Source organism: Rhizoctonia solani, chromosome 8 (genome assembly GCF_016906535.1).
Source record: "Rhizoctonia solani chromosome 8, complete sequence".
Lineage (NCBI taxonomy): Eukaryota > Fungi > Basidiomycota > Agaricomycetes > Cantharellales > Ceratobasidiaceae > Rhizoctonia > Rhizoctonia solani.
The window spans coordinates 1,085,324-1,102,609 of NC_057377.1; the positions used below are offsets into that span (position 1 = coordinate 1,085,324).

The 17,286-nt window shown below is 49.8% G+C and overlaps 5 protein-coding genes across 5 annotated transcripts; all 5 read right to left on the reverse strand.

The window, feature by feature from the left end:
- Positions 1-102: 102 nt before the first annotated feature.
- RhiXN_09789 (exocyst complex component EXO84) lies at positions 103-4,165 on the reverse strand (the record flags this gene model as incomplete). The annotated part of the gene is made up of 15 exons (XM_043329605.1): positions 103-429; positions 485-539; positions 588-619; positions 674-742; positions 801-848; positions 906-996; positions 1,049-1,140; positions 1,198-1,261; positions 1,703-1,935; positions 1,987-2,147; positions 2,195-2,542; positions 2,594-2,780; positions 2,849-3,503; positions 3,561-3,675; positions 3,739-4,165. The coding sequence occupies 15 exons, from the start codon at positions 4,163-4,165 to the stop codon at positions 103-105; spliced, it is 2,904 nt and encodes a 967-aa protein (XP_043182439.1).
- Positions 4,166-4,460: 295 nt separating this feature from the next.
- On the reverse strand, positions 4,461-6,860 carry RhiXN_09790 (uncharacterized protein; the record flags this gene model as incomplete). The annotated part of the gene is made up of 5 exons (XM_043329606.1): positions 4,461-5,049; positions 5,102-5,262; positions 5,317-5,557; positions 5,620-6,677; positions 6,726-6,860. 5 exons carry the CDS (start codon positions 6,858-6,860, stop codon positions 4,461-4,463), a joined length of 2,184 nt encoding a protein of 727 aa, XP_043182440.1.
- Positions 6,861-7,266: 406 nt separating this feature from the next.
- On the reverse strand, positions 7,267-9,427 carry RhiXN_09791 (Tyrosine-protein kinase Tec; the record flags this gene model as incomplete). The annotated part of the gene is made up of 7 exons (XM_043329607.1): positions 7,267-7,701; positions 7,949-8,023; positions 8,094-8,582; positions 8,633-8,803; positions 8,862-9,000; positions 9,096-9,178; positions 9,248-9,427. 7 exons carry the CDS (start codon positions 9,425-9,427, stop codon positions 7,267-7,269), a joined length of 1,572 nt encoding a protein of 523 aa, XP_043182441.1.
- Positions 9,428-9,829: 402 nt separating this feature from the next.
- Positions 9,830-11,590, reverse strand: RhiXN_09792 (endo-beta-1,4-xylanase; the record flags this gene model as incomplete). The annotated part of the gene is made up of 11 exons (XM_043329608.1): positions 9,830-9,964; positions 10,030-10,256; positions 10,306-10,408; positions 10,458-10,593; positions 10,651-10,674; positions 10,726-10,825; positions 10,886-11,034; positions 11,088-11,256; positions 11,313-11,324; positions 11,379-11,442; positions 11,498-11,590. 11 exons carry the CDS (start codon positions 11,588-11,590, stop codon positions 9,830-9,832), a joined length of 1,212 nt encoding a protein of 403 aa, XP_043182442.1.
- Positions 11,591-12,972: 1,382 nt separating this feature from the next.
- RhiXN_09793 (endo-beta-1,4-xylanase) lies at positions 12,973-16,624 on the reverse strand (the record flags this gene model as incomplete). Its single annotated transcript, XM_043329609.1, has 20 exons — positions 12,973-13,107; positions 13,163-13,389; positions 13,444-13,546; positions 13,604-13,739; positions 13,801-13,824; positions 13,888-13,987; positions 14,045-14,208; positions 14,246-14,453; positions 14,504-14,515; positions 14,572-14,635; positions 14,691-14,842; positions 14,887-14,931; positions 15,199-15,319; positions 15,377-15,603; positions 15,659-15,761; positions 15,816-15,951; positions 16,003-16,026; positions 16,092-16,191; positions 16,257-16,390; positions 16,440-16,624. The coding sequence occupies 20 exons, from the start codon at positions 16,622-16,624 to the stop codon at positions 12,973-12,975; spliced, it is 2,400 nt and encodes a 799-aa protein (XP_043182443.1).
- Positions 16,625-17,286: the final 662 nt, after the last annotated feature.

Genomic DNA, 17,286 nt, shown 5'->3' on the forward strand with positions numbered 1-17,286 from the left:
ACAGATAGATATAAAGAGGATCGAAGTAGTAAAAAATAGTGGCTGCGTGGCGATCCAATAAATCAAGTAGAAAAGGCTCTGACATGTCCTATGCAGGAAACTCTAGTGGGGAACGGTACTAACTGGCGTGTAAGCCCCCTTTTTTGTTGAGGAAGGTGTGGTATAGGTTGATGGGTATAAATTCGACGGGGGAGGGGAATAACAGGGTGGGGAGCCTTCAGCATCTTGACAGGGTCTGGACGGTTCGTCGTATCGCTGTGGTTGGGTGCGAGTTTGAGGTGGACCTTCGTATATGAATGGAGTAATAACCGCCGGTTGGTTGAACAAACCCATCTTTTCTTTGTATACGTGCGGCCTAGATTGGCGCCGACGAAGGAAAAATATCAGGGCAGCAGTAATAATTGCAAGTAGCAAGACCCCGCCCACAACCTGTGAATGCTTTAACTGACGTGAAAAATGAAGCCAAAGCGGTAGTATTACTTACTCCACCCGCAATGGCACCCGTATAGGCATTCGCAGAGGTAGAACTAACCATTGCACTGTGAAATAGTAAGAATCTGGGTGCTGTGCAGGCAGGTGTCACTCACGTTGGGAATGCAGTTTTGGTTCCTGAAGTCAACTGGTGTGCCACTTAAGTATTATCTCTATTCTGATGATCTCCATGTCGACTCACGATTGTAGCGATGCGAAAGTTTGTGGAATACGAGGTCAAGGTGGCCTTTGCATTTATTGAGGCTCCTAACTAACACATGAAGCCAGGTCAGCACAAGTTAGGTAAATGATTAATAAGACCAACTAACTCTTGTAGACACCATGCTTATGGTCGACGTGGAGGTGGTGGTATTCGGCTATCATTCGTCGACATCAGCATATATTTTGGTTTAACATATCTAAGCATAACCTACTTGCACTTGAATAAAGCTCGATTGGCGAACAGAATCATTCGCATCCCAGACTCGAAAGCGGATAAAACTTCCGGCAGGCTGGTTATTATTCCTGTCTCCAGTAAGAAACCCCATCATCGTGTGCATACAGTCGAATCACTTACCAGAACATCGGAGTAGACCACACTTCCTTTACGTGTATCCTTTCGCTCTCACTACTACTAACATTCTTCCATACTTCAAACACGTATGGCCACTATCGAAATGTCGTACTTTAATCAGATTGTAGTGTGTACCCAGATTGGAAACTTACATTGTATTCTTCAGCATCGTGACTCGTCAAGTCTACCTGAACACGGTGTCTCTCTTCACCAACCCTATTGAGCCATATATAGTAGACATAAAGGTAGAGATAGCTAACCTAGGACACGCGTTGGAGCAAGGAAATTCCAGGCTACGGCCCCGCGGCAAATGCCAAGAGCAAGTAACAAGAGTATGAGTAGGGGCATGGCCAATAATGTATGTGGGTGTTCAAGAGCGCAAACTAGGACTTGTTCGAGTATTATAATATGCACTGCCGGTTTAGAGACGATGCCCGAGAGTATATTTCATAGAGCCCCGTGCCTCGAACACGATGTGTTGGGTACAGCAAGTTCATTTTTGGTTCGCATGCGAGTAATGCCGGTGGTCGGAACACTGCTTTGGGCAGGTGGCAGTGCAGGGTACGCGGATCTCGAATATAATTACAACATACAATATACCACACTTGTTCTTTGTCCATGATCTATATCTAAACTGCATCGGAAAGCGGACATCACCTCCTTCCCGTCGAACCTTCCCGTTCTCTGTCTCGTGACCGTGGCGGAGGAGGGGCTGGGCTACGAGGTGGTCGTGGAGGTCGACTCGCAAGACTTTCGGTCGGCGTACTCGGCAGAGAAATCTCGGGAACGAGCTGTGTCTGTATCTGCGGCTTGGTTTCGGAGGGCGGTGCTGGTAGTGATATCAAGTCAAGTAACACAAAGCTAAAGTCCATGCCGATATCGCGAAGCAACTAAATCCATTGATTAGCCGTGTGAGAGTCGGTGTATTGATCCGTACTCACACGTCGATTCTGGTTTTTAGCTATTTGGATGCACTCTTGTGCAACCGTAGTATCTTCTTCACTATGGGTCGGGTCATACTCGTTTGTCTCGGAACCATAAACTTGGATACAAAACAGTTTGGCAAAGTCTTCAACCTGTTCCTTTGCCCAGCGAATCATCCCTGGATAACTATCAGTATGAATACCCGAGGACGAGAAAGTTACCTACCTGATGCCATTTCAAAGTCCTTGAATGAAGCCAGGTACCAATCGGCCGTGTGCTTGACGCTCGTAAACACAATCAAAGCCAATTCCTTGATGTATGCTCGAACGTCACCCTCAAAGCGGATTGCCCGCACGCGTCTACGCATCAATGATGCGCGTGCATTGAGGAACATATCCCTAGCGCGAACAAGTGCGTCAGGTCCTAGCCGAACAATGTATGCGACGAGTTTGATGGTGGAAGATCGACGCTGAGCTGGATCCGCTAGAGCCCCAAGAAGGTCAGCCGTGAGTTGTTCCGCAAGTGGGGTAAGTTTGGACGACAATCCGGGCATCATGGCTGTCCTGCCCTGGCCTGCCATCCACACCAATTAGCCATGTTATGATGCTATTGGCCATCACCCACCCTTGACCACCAAGTTTACTGCCGAATCCCAATCTCTCAACGCAACCGCAACCGTAAGCTCGTCAATAAACCCATTGATCCACCTCTCGTCCTGTTCAGCTTTGGCAGCCGCACCCCCCGAACCAGCAGCCATCTCGGCCATCCAAGCAGGCAACGCAGGCAACGCATCGAACACCAGAGACTTGCGCTAGACAACAGAAAAAACTCGTCAACCACCCAACTCGACCCAAACCGCACACAAACCAACCAACTCACATCCCCTGCAACCCACAAACTCCGCCTTTTCTCATGCTCCCCCTCACGCTCCTTGCGCTTCCTAGCCGCCAACTCCTCCGCCGCTTTTCTAAACTGCGAAAGCAACGCGCGCTTATCCGACAGCCGTTCGGTCCGGTACACAAACGTATCCTGCCCTCGTTTGATCTTGAACACATTCTGGAGCTCGGACGTGTCGCGCACATCGACGAGACTGATTTCGCTCAGCTGCCAGGCACGGTCCGCAACTAATCTTCCGCGTCTTCGGCGCGCGACGAGGAGCGTGTCGTCGAGGAGCACAATGTGTGCGCCGTGTTCGGGACGATAGGTCGCCGCGTTGAGCTGTTGCAAGTCCGAGGCTTCGGCAATAATGTGTCGTCCTGGGATCGTGGGCACAAACGTGGCGGAGCCCTCGATGGTCGTATGGAGCGTTTGGAGTTGGGAAATGTATAGCGTGCGCAAGTCGGCGATAGATGACCGCGCAGTCCGCCGTCTTGCATCCGTCACATTGGCCGATTCGCCCGTGGTATTGCTTGTCGAAGGATCGAGCGCAAGGAGAGTGGGCATATTCTTCCATTCTTGGAGAGAAGCCTTGAGTTCGAGCATGTCGTTTTCAAGAGTACTAATCTCCTTGGAAATAACCACGAAATCTGAATAACTAAGGACGCAATGAGTCTTGTCAATCCCACCCGATTCAGACTCCCCAGCACCTTACTTTTTAAACACATTCTTTTGTAAATCCAACGCGGTCGCATCCTTGGTCGTCTGCAACGCCGTCTGAAAGGCTCTCAACTCGGCCTCGGTACTCGACGCCAATTTACTCCTCAAATCTGATCCCTCCCATAATCAGTAAACCATACTTGCTCAAAACTCAAGAAGAAACCACAACACACACGCATCAGGATCAAACTCTTCCTGCTCCAAGTCCCTCACATCCAACACGTCCACCCTCGGCTCTTCCCTCCTCGCCACGCCCGTACTCGATCCGATCCCAGCCAAACCACCGTCCTCGTCGTCCTCGTCGTCAAACGTACTATGGTAGTGACGCCCGTTATTATTGTTATTATTATTACTGATATGGGCCGGACCTCCGACGGAGCTCTGCGCAATCCGCCTCAGGTCACGCAGGTCCGGCATGTCTGGGACCTCGGCGTCGCGCGGGTCGGATATGTCTGCGTACCGCGCCGACATGCGGCGCTTCATCTTGTCGTCGACTCGGGACTTGCGTGCATCCTTGTTGGATTTCGAGAGTTTTTGTTTCGGGGGGCGGGATTGGGGGACCGTGGAGGGTGTTGAGCGGCGTGTGCGGAGGGACTTCATCTTTGGGCCCAGGTAAGTCCGGAACGAGAGCTTGGAGAGCTGCGGTTCGGTGGTCGTATGAGGGAACCGGTTACTTTAAGCTCGCAAGCGCCCAAGGAACGCAATGCATACACGTGATCCCATATAACCCCTTGAGAATAGACAAAATAAGATGATATAATTATAAAACATGCCATCAGACCATACAAAAGAAAGCATCTTGATACAATTATCGCACAACACGGCAGCAACGCAAAGCGATACACAACCCAAGTCCCAAAGAAAGACACAAAACAAAAAAAGCAGAAGCAAACACTCAAGCATAGTCCAGTACCCAAACTTTACTTCCCGTCAACGCAGAATACCCATCTCCACATGTGATCGCCACCATTCTCCCGGAAATCTCGTCAAACGCAACGCCAAGTGTATTGTTTTCCATTGCACCGAGGACGTCTTCCGGTAGTTCGCTCGTGCAGCTTCGAACGACAGGGGTATCTTGGTCGACCGCGGTGTAGGCCCATACGCCTCGCATTCCTCGCGCCTGGCCAGACCTTGAGCGTTCGGGCCGTTCGAACCATGCACCCCGTCGGGCGCCAGGTGCGAACGTTACCTTGTGGTGCGGGAAGGATAGTTTGCTCGTGCATAGTTTTTGCGCGGGGAAGACATAGGGCGATGCGCCGGGTGTATACATATCCTGATCAACGGCAGACGAAGCGGGTGTATCATCATGTCCAAGCTCAGCGTCTACACTAGAATCATCAGACTCGGTAGAAGCAGGACGCAAGAGCCAATGCGCCACGGCCCGATTCGGGTGTGTTTCAAATGCCCAAAGTGCAAGGTCAGGAAGCGATCCATCGTCACGCGTTGGGCCTTCGATGATGGTGCAATTTTGAAGGTCGGGCGACCTAGGCGGAGATCAAAACGGGAGGGAGCAACGCGAAACAAATAACGACTTACCGAATCCACTGTCTTTGCAATGAGGATGTCGGCTGAGAGGTCTGTCCCATCGGAGGAAGCTCGTATTCCTCCAACGCATACATCGCTTCCTCGGCCTGAACGGACCGCAACGCCAACAACCTGGGACCGGGAATCAAATGAACCGCCTGTACCGCATTACGCTACTCCAGGTATAAATGAAAAACGTATAGGTCCACGAGGTATATGAGACTTACAGACCCGATAGGCGGGACCTTGCCAAGTTTGATAAAACACCGTTGGTTAGAATCCACGTCTTGGATCATAACCGTCCGTGGGCGGTGGACGATTGCAACCAACGTGCGCGCTGGCTGGTCCTTCTCCGTCTCAAGTTCGGCGATACTAATTGCGCCGAGCATACATCCAGCCTTGTGTGAACTCAGGTTTACGAGTGCGGGAGAGGTATAATCCCATCGAAGGAGTGTGGTTAAAGACGACCTGAAGGCGAAAAAAAAAGACTCGGCAACCAGTCGCAAGTGGCCGACAATAACAAGACTTACCCAGCTCCGGGGCCTGTAGTGACACTCTTGACAAGGACAATAACGACCCCGTTGGTAGTTGCACGACACGTGATGGTACTGGGCGTATTCTTCAAGGGATGTTCAGCGACTTGTGCTTCAGAGCCGCAAAGGACCTTTTCCAAATCGTAAATGACCAAAAAGGCACCTTCATCCACAGGCTGGGGTTGAGACTGGGATGAAGCTCCGAGCGGGGGCAGTTCTTTGGCTTTACCCTTGCCGAGCGAGGCGAGTGCTTCCAGAGTCAGAGGCTGGGTACTACTAGAGGTATCGTCCGCGCGCTGTTTGCCCTTGGAAGATGGATCACGCTTGATAACGAATATGCCCCAGCGACCTCGGCCAACAATCTTGGCAAATATGGCCCGTATCGGAAGGGAGGACACGCGGGTGGGTCGAGGGGCAGGTGCAGCGGTGGGAGAGGGAACTGCCACTTGGTTATGGGAAGAGGTAGAGGGGAGAGGGGGAGAAGCAACAGCAGGTGCACCGACATTCCAACTGCGGACCACAGCAGCTGCGAAATTGCTGGCGAGCGGAGGGAGACGCGGAGAGGGTGCCGCAGGAGTGTCCGACTGGTGCTGGGTAATATACTTGAACTGGGCCTGGACTAGGGAATGTGTGGCCTGGGTGAGATCGAGATCGGAGTGCAATGGGTGGATAGGAATCGGGGCAAGTGGTTGATCTGGACCAAACGAAGCTTGCTTAGTCTTCGGGTCTCGAAAGGGCGCGAATGTCTCGAGCTTCAAGAAGGGATAGGCATCCGCACCTGGAGGGAGGTGGTATGCCAGCGGCGGTGCACTCGGAGCTTGTGGCGGTGGAGCATGCTCTGTTTGGCGCCGAGTGACCCGAGGGGCGACTGCATCACTCCTCGTCGTTCGCACAGTAATCGGCAGGGCGGCGAGGTCCCAGTTCTTGTGCAGTCGGTGCGTGCGCATCACACTCTCCTCTGCACACGACCCAGGCACACTCGGCGGTAACGGCTGTTTCAACAATCGAACAAAAATAATATTTTCGTGCGTGATTGCGTTCAGCACACGACACACCTTGTCCCCATCTCAGCCCATGTGCACACAGATGAATACCCCACTCACCTGTCGCACACTCAGCAGTGACCGTACATCCAGCAGCGACACCACTTCAAGCAGCACATCATGGGACAACAAGAGCAGACCAGGTCGCGCTTGCCATCCAACTCGTCCACCCCAGTGCTGGACGTCAGCAGCCATCACAACTCACACAGATCGAGAGGGATGCTCAACAGTCCGGATTATGTCCGAGTCTAAATTCATCCAATGCCGCCGGGCGCTTCCGCCGGTGTGGCTCATTCCCCCCCTTCGGTCCCGTTTGTCCGCATCAACTCTTCCCACTCCCTGTGTAATTCTCCCCTCTCCCCTGCATTCATTCGACGTTCGACGCCCGAGAACCCGGCGATCCAAGACAAGTCCTGCATTCTACCCAATCATCATCCTATCCTACACGCCCACAGAAATCAAAATCGACAGAAAAGGAAACCATAGCGCGAAGAACCAAAAGAAGCATGTACAATACAATCACATACAGAGCAATAAGTCGCAAGCAAGAGCAGAGCATATCATCAAGTCCCGGGAAATCACCAACAAGGAAAAAGCATCCCTATCCCCGGCCTTGCAGCTTCCACATCTCGGCCACAATCTCTGACGAACTCGGTCGTTCTCGAGGGTCCGCCTTCCAACACCGTTCCATCAGTGCCCAGAGCGCATCCCCTTTTGGCTCGGACAAGAACCCGGTCCGGGGTCGAGTCGGCAGTACTCCACCAATGATATCCAGCATCACTTGCGTGTCTCGCCGTCGGTGCGAATACGGCGGTTGCGCCGTCATGGCCTCGAGCGCCGTCATTCCCCATGACCAAATATCCGTCTCGCGCGTCACCGTTGCGTCCGACTCTGCCTCCTCGACTCGCGAGCTCGAGTCTGAATCGGGCAAGGCAGGGAGCGGTGTGGGTAATAATAGTTCACGCGCCATCCAGCGTGTTGCCCCTGCTACCCCCAATTGCTGACTTACAGGCGTGAGCGTCAGCCCCTCGAGCACCTGCATGCGAAACCATTACATCAGAATGTCGGATCATATCGCACACGTAAATCCCACCCACCCTCGCGAGGCCGAAATCTGTAATGCACGCAGAACCGCTATCAGAGATGAGCACATTGGCCTATCGCCGCCGTTGCCAAAGTCCGCCGAACACAAACCCATCGCCCAAGCAAAACCATCACCGCCGCCGGCAAGTCAGCACACTATTGCGCAGAGCCAAATACAAATCCCACTCAGTGGCACTCACCAACCGCAGATCACCATGGATCACCGCCGGCGAACGTAAATGCAAATACTCTATCCCCCGCGCAATCTCCAATAGCTAAACCCAACCGCCGTTAAGTCCGCGCTACACTTGGCTTTTGCCTCAAGGGACACTTGGGTGGACTTACAAGCTTTAGACGATCGACGTCGTTCCTGGTCCGGACCCACTCTGCGGCATCCCCACGTTCCATAAACGGACTAACAAGGTACACGTCATCCATGTTGACCCATACGCCAAGGAACGGATGCACGTTGTCGTGCATCAGCTGCCGCCAGATTTCAGCTTCCCGCTTGAATGCACGTACAGCGTCTCCTCCTGGGCATACAGTGTCATTGTCGTCTTGGTCATCTTTGGATTCCGGGTCGAGGCTGATTCCTCGCACGGTTGCTCCGCTTCTTCGCGTAATAGTTCGTACTAGCTTTAAAGCGACCGGAAGACCGAGCCATGTTCCACGCCAGATATCGCTCTGGCCACCTCGCATGAATGGGAACGTATCTCGCTTGGAAATTTCGTGCGCTAGGTCGCTGAGAGGTGGGAGGTATCGGGTCCGTCTGTGGATACCCAGCATGGCAGAGAGGTAAGGCTCGGTGAGGTGCCCCGGGGTAGTGGCAATTTTCTATAACTTTGATTGGCGAGTGCTCGGAACACAGAAACAAGCGAGCTCACCCTTTGTAAATGCTGCATAAACCATTGAACAAGCAGTTTATCCTCCCTTTTCAGCACATCCAAATCCTCCGGCGTCTTGCAAATGATACCCAGCGTCACCTCGAGCGCAGCGAGATCTAAGGCCCTCGCACGTTCGTACCTTGCGTTCCACGCACCCAAATCAATCAGTTCCTGCAACCCAACCGTGCATCAGCACATCCTCCTGGACGATCACACACAGCCACCGCACCTGAAAATCCTTGCCGAAACCATAGAGATGCGTATGTTGCTCAGTGACCTCTCCTTTTATATCCCGTTCTCTCAGATAAGCCTGCATGCGATTCAGCTGGGCCCAGTCCTCGGCGAACCTGCGGATTTTATTAATGTACCTAGGTTAATGAATCCGTTAATGAATTTGCTCCCGTTGCAAAGGAAGAAATAGACATGCAATTTAATCGAATCGATGCTGACGCCGAGTTCAGACCTCCAGTCTACAGCACCTCCCAATTCCCGCAGCGTAACGTCGTACAACTCGACTGCACACGATCTTATGTGCTCGATTTGGTGCTAACGGGGTCCGGACCATCAACAACAGAACTCTGGGCCGTTCTCGATAAGACAGTAGGGTCTACGCACCTGGTGGACTTCAAATGGTAGGCCAGCGGGCCACCCGAACGTCACGAAGAACTCCTCGTCCGGCGTGCGTGCTTTTCTTGGTGCTTTAAACGCACCGGATACGTGCGCATGGCTGATATCGAGTTGCGCATTCGTCGGTCCGCATAGCGCACTGAGCGCAAAGCACCCGAAGATAGGCATCCCGCTGCCAGTACCACAACCAGGAGGGAGGGCTGGTCGATGACAGACAACGATGGTAGGATGCTACAATCAGGAATTTACAAGGTCATGTGGTACCTGGTTCGAGAGGAGGGGGGAGATGCGAGCGTGGGTTCATCGGCGATTACAATACTGGAATTCATTGGTAAGCGCCCATGGCCACATGCATACGACCCCGACGGCACCGAGGCACTGCTGGAATGAATGACTCAGGGCTGTGCTAATGTATAGCTCCAGTGTTGGAGGGGTTTATCCCCGGTTCTGTTAGCTGGTTCGACGATTTTTTTTAGAACTTTAAGTGAATCGCTAGATTGGGTTGTAGGCAACAACGAATGGTAGCTACAGCACGGTATACGTTTGACATGGATGCACAGTGACATATGATTAAGCCCAGGTACCCTGAACGGTCGCAGCAGCCAGCGCATCAGCGACTGCGTAATATGCCGGCTTGGGTTTCTTGTTGCTGTCGAAAAGTAGAGCGTCACCTGTACCAGGGAATGTACTAGGGACCCACGAATGCTTTCAACCCAGCGCATTAGTCTTTCTAATCTCCCTAATTTGGCTAAACTACGATTCGGACTTACATCATCACTCGTATCCCAAGTGGTTACCCCAACGCAACGAGAAACGGCCAAACACGAGTTCATGACATATTTGTAGTTTTCGGCCTGGGCTGTAAGCAGTGCACTAGTCGCCGGGAGGGTCATACGGATATCGAGTTCGGTGATTGCAACGTCGAGCTTAAGGTCTGCGAAGCGTTGGTAGTTGGTTTGGAACGAGCGCTCGAAGGAATTGACCACCAGGTGGGCCTCTGGATCTTGCTAAGTAGTGTTTAACTCTGAAATAAATTCAAGCCTCACGGAATCCTATGCCATCGAGGGGGACGCCCTGTCCGACCAGGTCCTTGGCGAGGTTATACATCGCGTTAGACTTGGCCCCTACCCAATCGGTATTGTATTCGTTCTTTTCTTATTTGTTAGCTACACAAATCGGACCTGCTTCAGTCACTCACCAAATACAGTTTTGCTTTCGCATCAGTAGCGCGGGCGGCGCGAAGAGCGACGGCAACAAACGAGGGCCCGATCGTGTTATAGAACACGCTGGACCGCCATGTTCCGTCGTCATTGAACATTTCATTGACGACATCCCTATTGCCGACCTTTTGTTAAAAAATACTATAGATTCCAGGCCCGAGGAGCACGTACCAAGCATACATCTGGCCCTTGTACCTAAACAATCGATTTAACTAACAGGTTAGGGACTGTCACAAGCCGACTCACCGTCCCATAACATTCGAGATATGGTTCTGCATAATCGAGGTCAGGGTCGCACTGTTGAATCCCCCGTTGGAGACCCACGATGGGAGTTGGCTGTGCCAGACTATGTTCATGAGTGAGTATGTGCGCTTTTTAACTCATCGCATCTTGATGTTAAACCCACCAAGTGTGTGGCCTCTGATAGCCTGGCTATGATTCTTAGCCCACGAGACTTCGTAGTCTGCATAGGTATAAGTGAAGGAGCCTCGACTCCTCTCGGTCGCATCCCATTTCAATTGGTTTCCTGGAGTGTTCATTCCGAATTCACTCGGGCTTTGAGTCGCAATTAGCTACCACAAAAAGGAGATAGTAAGAACGAGGCTTACTTTCCAGTAAGAGAAAGGTACGCCGCGTCATTGATGTTCCAGAGCTGGTCAGTAGCTGTACCAAAGTACCTGCCTTTAGATTTGGCAAGTGCGTGCAAGCCTCGGAGCGCAGTTGATGTAGGGGTTGCGGCACCAGATGTGGTAGTGCCCGAGGCAGTACCAGGGACGCCTGTAGTTTTATCTTGAGATCTAGAGCGTGTAGAGCACAAATTTACTAATACTCACATTGCGAGTAATCTGTGGTAATTTATGTCATCTCGAGTTCAATGAATAAAGCACAATCCTACTCACATTCGCCCTGGGCCTGGCAATAGCTCCCGGCGTCGCAAGTCGTGCCTCCGGTCCAGCCCTTTCCCTGCAAGCACGAAGTAGTCGGCAAAAGCGTTCTACACAGGTCGTACTTTACTTACACCACACTGTCCCCATACAGCAACGGCTTGAACAGATTGGATGGCCACAGTGGCCAGAGCACCCAACAAAAGGTTCCGATTGGAGAGAATCATGTGTGTTGATAGCGGGCTTGAATAGTTTCAGGAATATCGCCTTTTTGTTCCAGAGGTAGTCTCGTACAATCGGGGCATTTTATATGTCCAGGCCCGGCTGGACAACCGAAATGTATGCGAAGTTAATGCGTCGTCCCTTAGCTGTCGACACATTAGAGGGTTGAAGATCATTGCTAAGTGCCATCTTGAAGTCTTCGCTATGGGGTTTAGTCCATACATAGCTACTTTAGAAGCTTAGGAATCCAGGAACGCCGTTGCGTAGCAAGATTTCCAGTCACAGGCGAGGTCATGAGTCAAATAGGGATGATTTATAGTTCGGGTAGAAACATAATTGACGTGATACTACCGTTGATTCCACGATGGCTGGGCGAATGAGCTCTTTCTTCACCTATAGTCAGACGCTGCCATTTCACAATGGCGTACCTATAAATATACCAGGCGTTGAAGTACGTTTTACAAAATTGAGTTGGCTTTGCCTTACTCAAATAGTACGAATCTCTGCAAATCCCAGCTGCTATGGTTGGTAACTTGTGATCGTAACGTTGTCAAGGCCCGCCTTACTTCCGATGTACGTGCGATATTTTCAAGCGGTAAAAGTTTCTGCCGATCCATGAAGAATCTTTTACAGAACCTATACGCGGCATACGTCTTTTCATACGGGCAATATCAAATAACAGCTCTTCGGTCTTAGTATTTAGCGATGGAGCCAGTTTCACGGCGACTTTTATTAAGTAAGCTAGTGTTTGTAGCCACTTGCTTTCATTTTGATCTTCAACACTTTATTTCCTCGCATTATTCTACATTTCTCTAAAGCCTGTGCACTGGGTTGACATCGCAATTGTTTTCAAATTTGCCACGGAGCTTAGCTACCTCATCTCTACGTCCGATTTAAATTGAATCCCCAGGCATAGAACCAAGAATTCAAAAGGGAAGGCTTTATAAGTTTTTAAGTGAGGTAGCACATAATTAAACCTAATATCCGAATTCACATTATATGTTTGTTAGGGGATGATTATCTCTTGGCTGGCATTTTTGGTATTGAATCAGGGTAGGATAGCTTAGTTCTCTAGGTTGATCCAACAAACCTGATAGAATGTGTAAATACTTTATTACATACGGCTATGGGAGAGGGCAAATTACTATGAATCGGTGATATATGTTTTAATATGAGCCTCAATAAAAGAAATCTTGTAATTACTGGTTTGAAAGAACGTACTCAAGCAGTTCTACAGTAATCGCTTGTTTTTCGGGATGAATCGGACCTTAGATAGACCTTTTTGAACAACGTACCAGAAACTATGTGGCATGACCTCTTATATTTGGTGAACGAGATGATCGAATTGTTAAGCACTACATCCACAAATGATCTACACTGTGCGCAATCAAGCCCAGGTACCTTTAACGGTCGCAGCGGCCAATGCATCGGCAACCGAATAATACGCAGGCTTGGGTTGCTTGTTCTTATCGAAGAGGAGAGCTTCGCCTTGACCAGGGAACGTTGAAGGGACCCAAGAATACTTTCCAACCAGCACAGATCAGTCTCTGGATATAGTAGGTTATGCGTGAACTTACATCGTCGCTGGTATCCCAAACCGTAATTCCAACGCAGCGAGAGACAGCCAAGCAGGCATTTGTGACGTACTTGTAATTCTCCGCTTGGGCTGTGATAAGGGCATCGGTCGCGGGGAGTGCGTAGCGAATGTCGAGTTCCGTGAGGGCTACATCCAGTCCGAGGGCCGCGAAGCGTTCAAAGTTGGCCTGGAAGGTACGGTAGAATGAGTTGACGATCAGATGTCCCTCTAAACTTTAGTCAGTGCTGGGTTCACATTTTTCGGAGCATAGTCTGTACTCACGGAATCCTATGCCATCAAGGGGGACGCCCTGTGCAAGTAGGTCCTTTGCGAGATTATACATTGCATCGGACTTGGCGCCGGTCCATTCAATGTTGTAGTCGTTCTTTTCTCGCATACAAGTAATTATATATAAGAACCCAAGCAATGTGATCATACTCACAAGATAAAGTTTGGCAGTTGGATCAGCAGCGCGCGCGGCACGGAGGGCAATGGCGACGTAAGAGGGTCCGATGGTGTTATAAAACACGCTGGTACGCCAGGTTCCATCTTCGTTGAACATTTCATTGACAACATCCCTGTTTTCTCGATTATTTAATATGGCTGAGGATTATTCAAACTGTGATTCATGAAGCTCACCAAGCATAAACTTGGCCCTTATAGCTAAAACGTTAATAGGATTGGTCAGTGAATTACACCAACAGATGCGATCAAAAATCGACCCACTGTCCCGCAACGTTCGCAATATGGTTCTGCACAATAGAAACTAAGGTCGCGTTGTCGAATCCACCACTAGAAACCCATGATGCAAGCTGGCTATGCCATACTGTCGTCCAGACCGCCGGTAAGTACATTAACTTTCCTACTGTAGCACTAAACATACCAAGCGTATGGCCTCTCACAATTTGACTATGGTTCTTCGCCCATGCGACTTGGTAGTCTCCATTCGTATATGTGAATACATTTCGGGTCTTCTCTGTTGCATCCCATTTTTGTTGATTCCCTGGGGTGTTGGCCCCGAATTCGTTGACGCTTTTAACCCAATTACTACCGGAGATATGTAAATGAGATTAAATGCACCCACTTGCCGGTAATAGCCAAGTAAGCAGCATCATTATTGTTCCAAAGTTGGTCGGTGGCTGTACCAAAGTACCGACCTTTTGCCTTGGCAAGTGCGTGCAAGCCTCGGAGGCCAGTTGCCGTAGCAGTGGCAGCACTGGATGTTGTGGTTGTTGAGGCAATGGAGGTTGTACCTGTGGCTCCTGCGGTGGTTGAAGCGGTACCGGGAACACCTATAATTCAGATGTGAAAAGATGTATTGTATATGTTGCACGTCACTTACACTGCGAATAGTCTGATAGGTTTCAGTTAGTTCTTATATGTATTGGCCAAGGACAGAAGCTAACTCACAATCATTCTGGTACTTGCAATAGCTTCCGGCATCGCAAGTAGTGCCCCCCATCCAGTTTGAGCCCTAACCACAAATAAATTGAATCACAGGGAGCAGAAATCACCGTATTATAACTCACGCCACATTGTCCCCAAACAGCAACGCCCTGTACAGTTTGAACGGCCACGGCAGCTAGGACGCTCAGCGCCAGCTTCTTGTTAGAGAAAACCATCAATTGAGGAATGATAGGAAAGAATGTATGAAGTTGGATAGAATAGAGCTTGAATAGCGCTTTATATTCGTATGAGTAGCCCAACTGCGCATGCGAGGCTGACCCCCGAGTATGTTGGCCGATATGTGTGCGAGATTAGTGCGGTCGCCTAGTGGTAAAGCTCGGAGCGGTAAACTATAGAATCAATATGCTATTTTATCATCGTCATTACGAGTTTACCTTCCTATTGACCCACATTGGAACTCCAGGAAGCAAGCCTAGGTCACACTTCCCAGCCATGCGCCAGATTTCATTAACTCTAACAGGGCTCGGAGACAGCTCGGAGATGACACGTGGTGGGAGTAAATGTCGGTTGATATAGATGGGAAGATACAGAATTTAAGTCAATATCGAAGATTATTTCAAGCCCAAGAACTCGAGACGGTAGCCGCAGCAAGAGCATCAGCAACAGAATAGTACGCCGGTTTAGGCTTCTTGTTCCCATCAAAGAGGAGTGCAGCGCCTTGTCCCGGGTTCACAGAAGGAATCCAGGAATACTTGCGATAATGGCGAATCAGCTACCGAGATATCACACAATCAACCAAATTGCTTACATCATCACTGGTATCCCAGGTCGTAATTCCAACACATTTAGAAATGGCAAGGCAAGACTTGACAATATATGCGTAGTTTTCTGCTTGATCTTGGAGCAGTTTTTCGGTAGCTGGAAGTGTCATCCGGATATCCAGTTCTGTGATCGCGATTTCAAGCCCCAGATCCGCGAAACGCTTGAAGTTCTCTTGGACCGTGCGCTCAAAGCTATTTACGATCAAGTGTCCCTCTGGTAACAAGATAGTCAGTGCTGTTGAACTCGTGATTGAGTACTTCAAGCTTACGGAATCCTATGCCATCAAGGGGGACACCCTGCGCTAGTAGACTTTTGGCAAGGTTATAATATGCGTCACTCTTGCTTCCTCTCCAATCGGTATTATAGTCGTTCTGCATTGAGTAATCGCCTCAATATCTACTAACAACTGGATAGTTTCAACTTACTAGGTACAGCTTTGCAGTAGGGTCTGCCGCACGAGCAGCACGGAGGGCAATCGGGATAAATGCTGGGCCAATGGTATTGTAGAACACACTATTACGGTAGGACCCATTTTCTTCGAATGCTTCGTTTACTACATCCCTACAGTAATAGTTAGTGGATGACTGGGGGATATGACAAAAACCGACTAACCAGGCGTACAGCTGGCCCTTGAAACTTTATTTAAAGTCCGTAATGTAAATAACGAATAAGTCATACTTGCGATATGTGACCATACGTACTGCCCAGCAACTTTTGAAATGTGATTCTGCATTATTGAAATCAAAGTCGCGTTGTCGAAACCGCCGCTAGAGACCCAAGAGGGCAATTGACTATGCCAAACTAGTTGCCTTGTCAATTGTGGGAATCATTATTTTCAAATCAATGCTTGCCTAGGGTGTGCCCACGTATGGCTTGGCTGTGGTTCTTAGCCCATGCGACTTGGTAGTCTGCGTTGGTAAAAGAAAACACATTCCTAGTTTTCTCGGTCGCATCCCACTTTTGTTGGTTCCCTGGTGTATTGACTCCAAATTCGCTTGAGCTAAGGAATATCAGATATGCAATCGGTTGAGCCAGTACTTAGTACTCACTTTCCGGTGAGTGCTAGGTAGGCAGAGTCAGTATTAGTCCAGAGTTGATCAGTAGCGGTACCGAAGTACCGGCCTTTGGCCTTTGCAAGACGATGAAGTCCACGCAGACCAGACTGTGCTGTCACAAGGGCAGGTGAGATAGCAAGGAGTGCGCACGCAACTATCGTGTAGTGAGATTGTACCATTGTCAAAAACCAAAGAACGTGTAGAGCTAAAACGGGGTTATGGATGAAAGCTGAAGTGTGAATTATGGCTATTTTTTCAAGCTTTTATATGCGAAGGCCAATAACCGCTCGGCACTAGAACACATACACGTAGCAACGATTTCACAGTCTTATTTGGCATGGAACTAAAGCACCCTCGTCAACATGGTTACGAGACAGAGTTCTGGAGGCTTGTAGTTGGAGTCGAACATTGAGAAGGCACAAGTGAGCACCATAGGTTATATTCAGCTTCGGAGAATAGCTCGTGTGACATCGTCTTGATAATCTTATTTAAGGTAGAATGCTGGAACAACATGGGTCGGACAAATTTGCAGTTCGGAAGCGGTCAAGGATGGCGGTTAATTATAGTAATGGTTAATTTATCGGCGAAACGAGTACTTTCATAAGCATATACATAAGCTTCAGAGTATTGCGCAAAAACGTTCACATATTCATAATCACCTCACAGGACCCAATTATAGTACACCAAAAGATGATCAAGGATTACACAGTCCCGCTGAGAAGGCACACACGTATATTAGTCTAACGTGGCCTGGAAAGACTCGACTACCAGGCACATAAGAGAGCGGCCATACCTCGGGAGCCGCCCGGTCGCTTAAGCTCATAGGCTAAGCTCCATCATT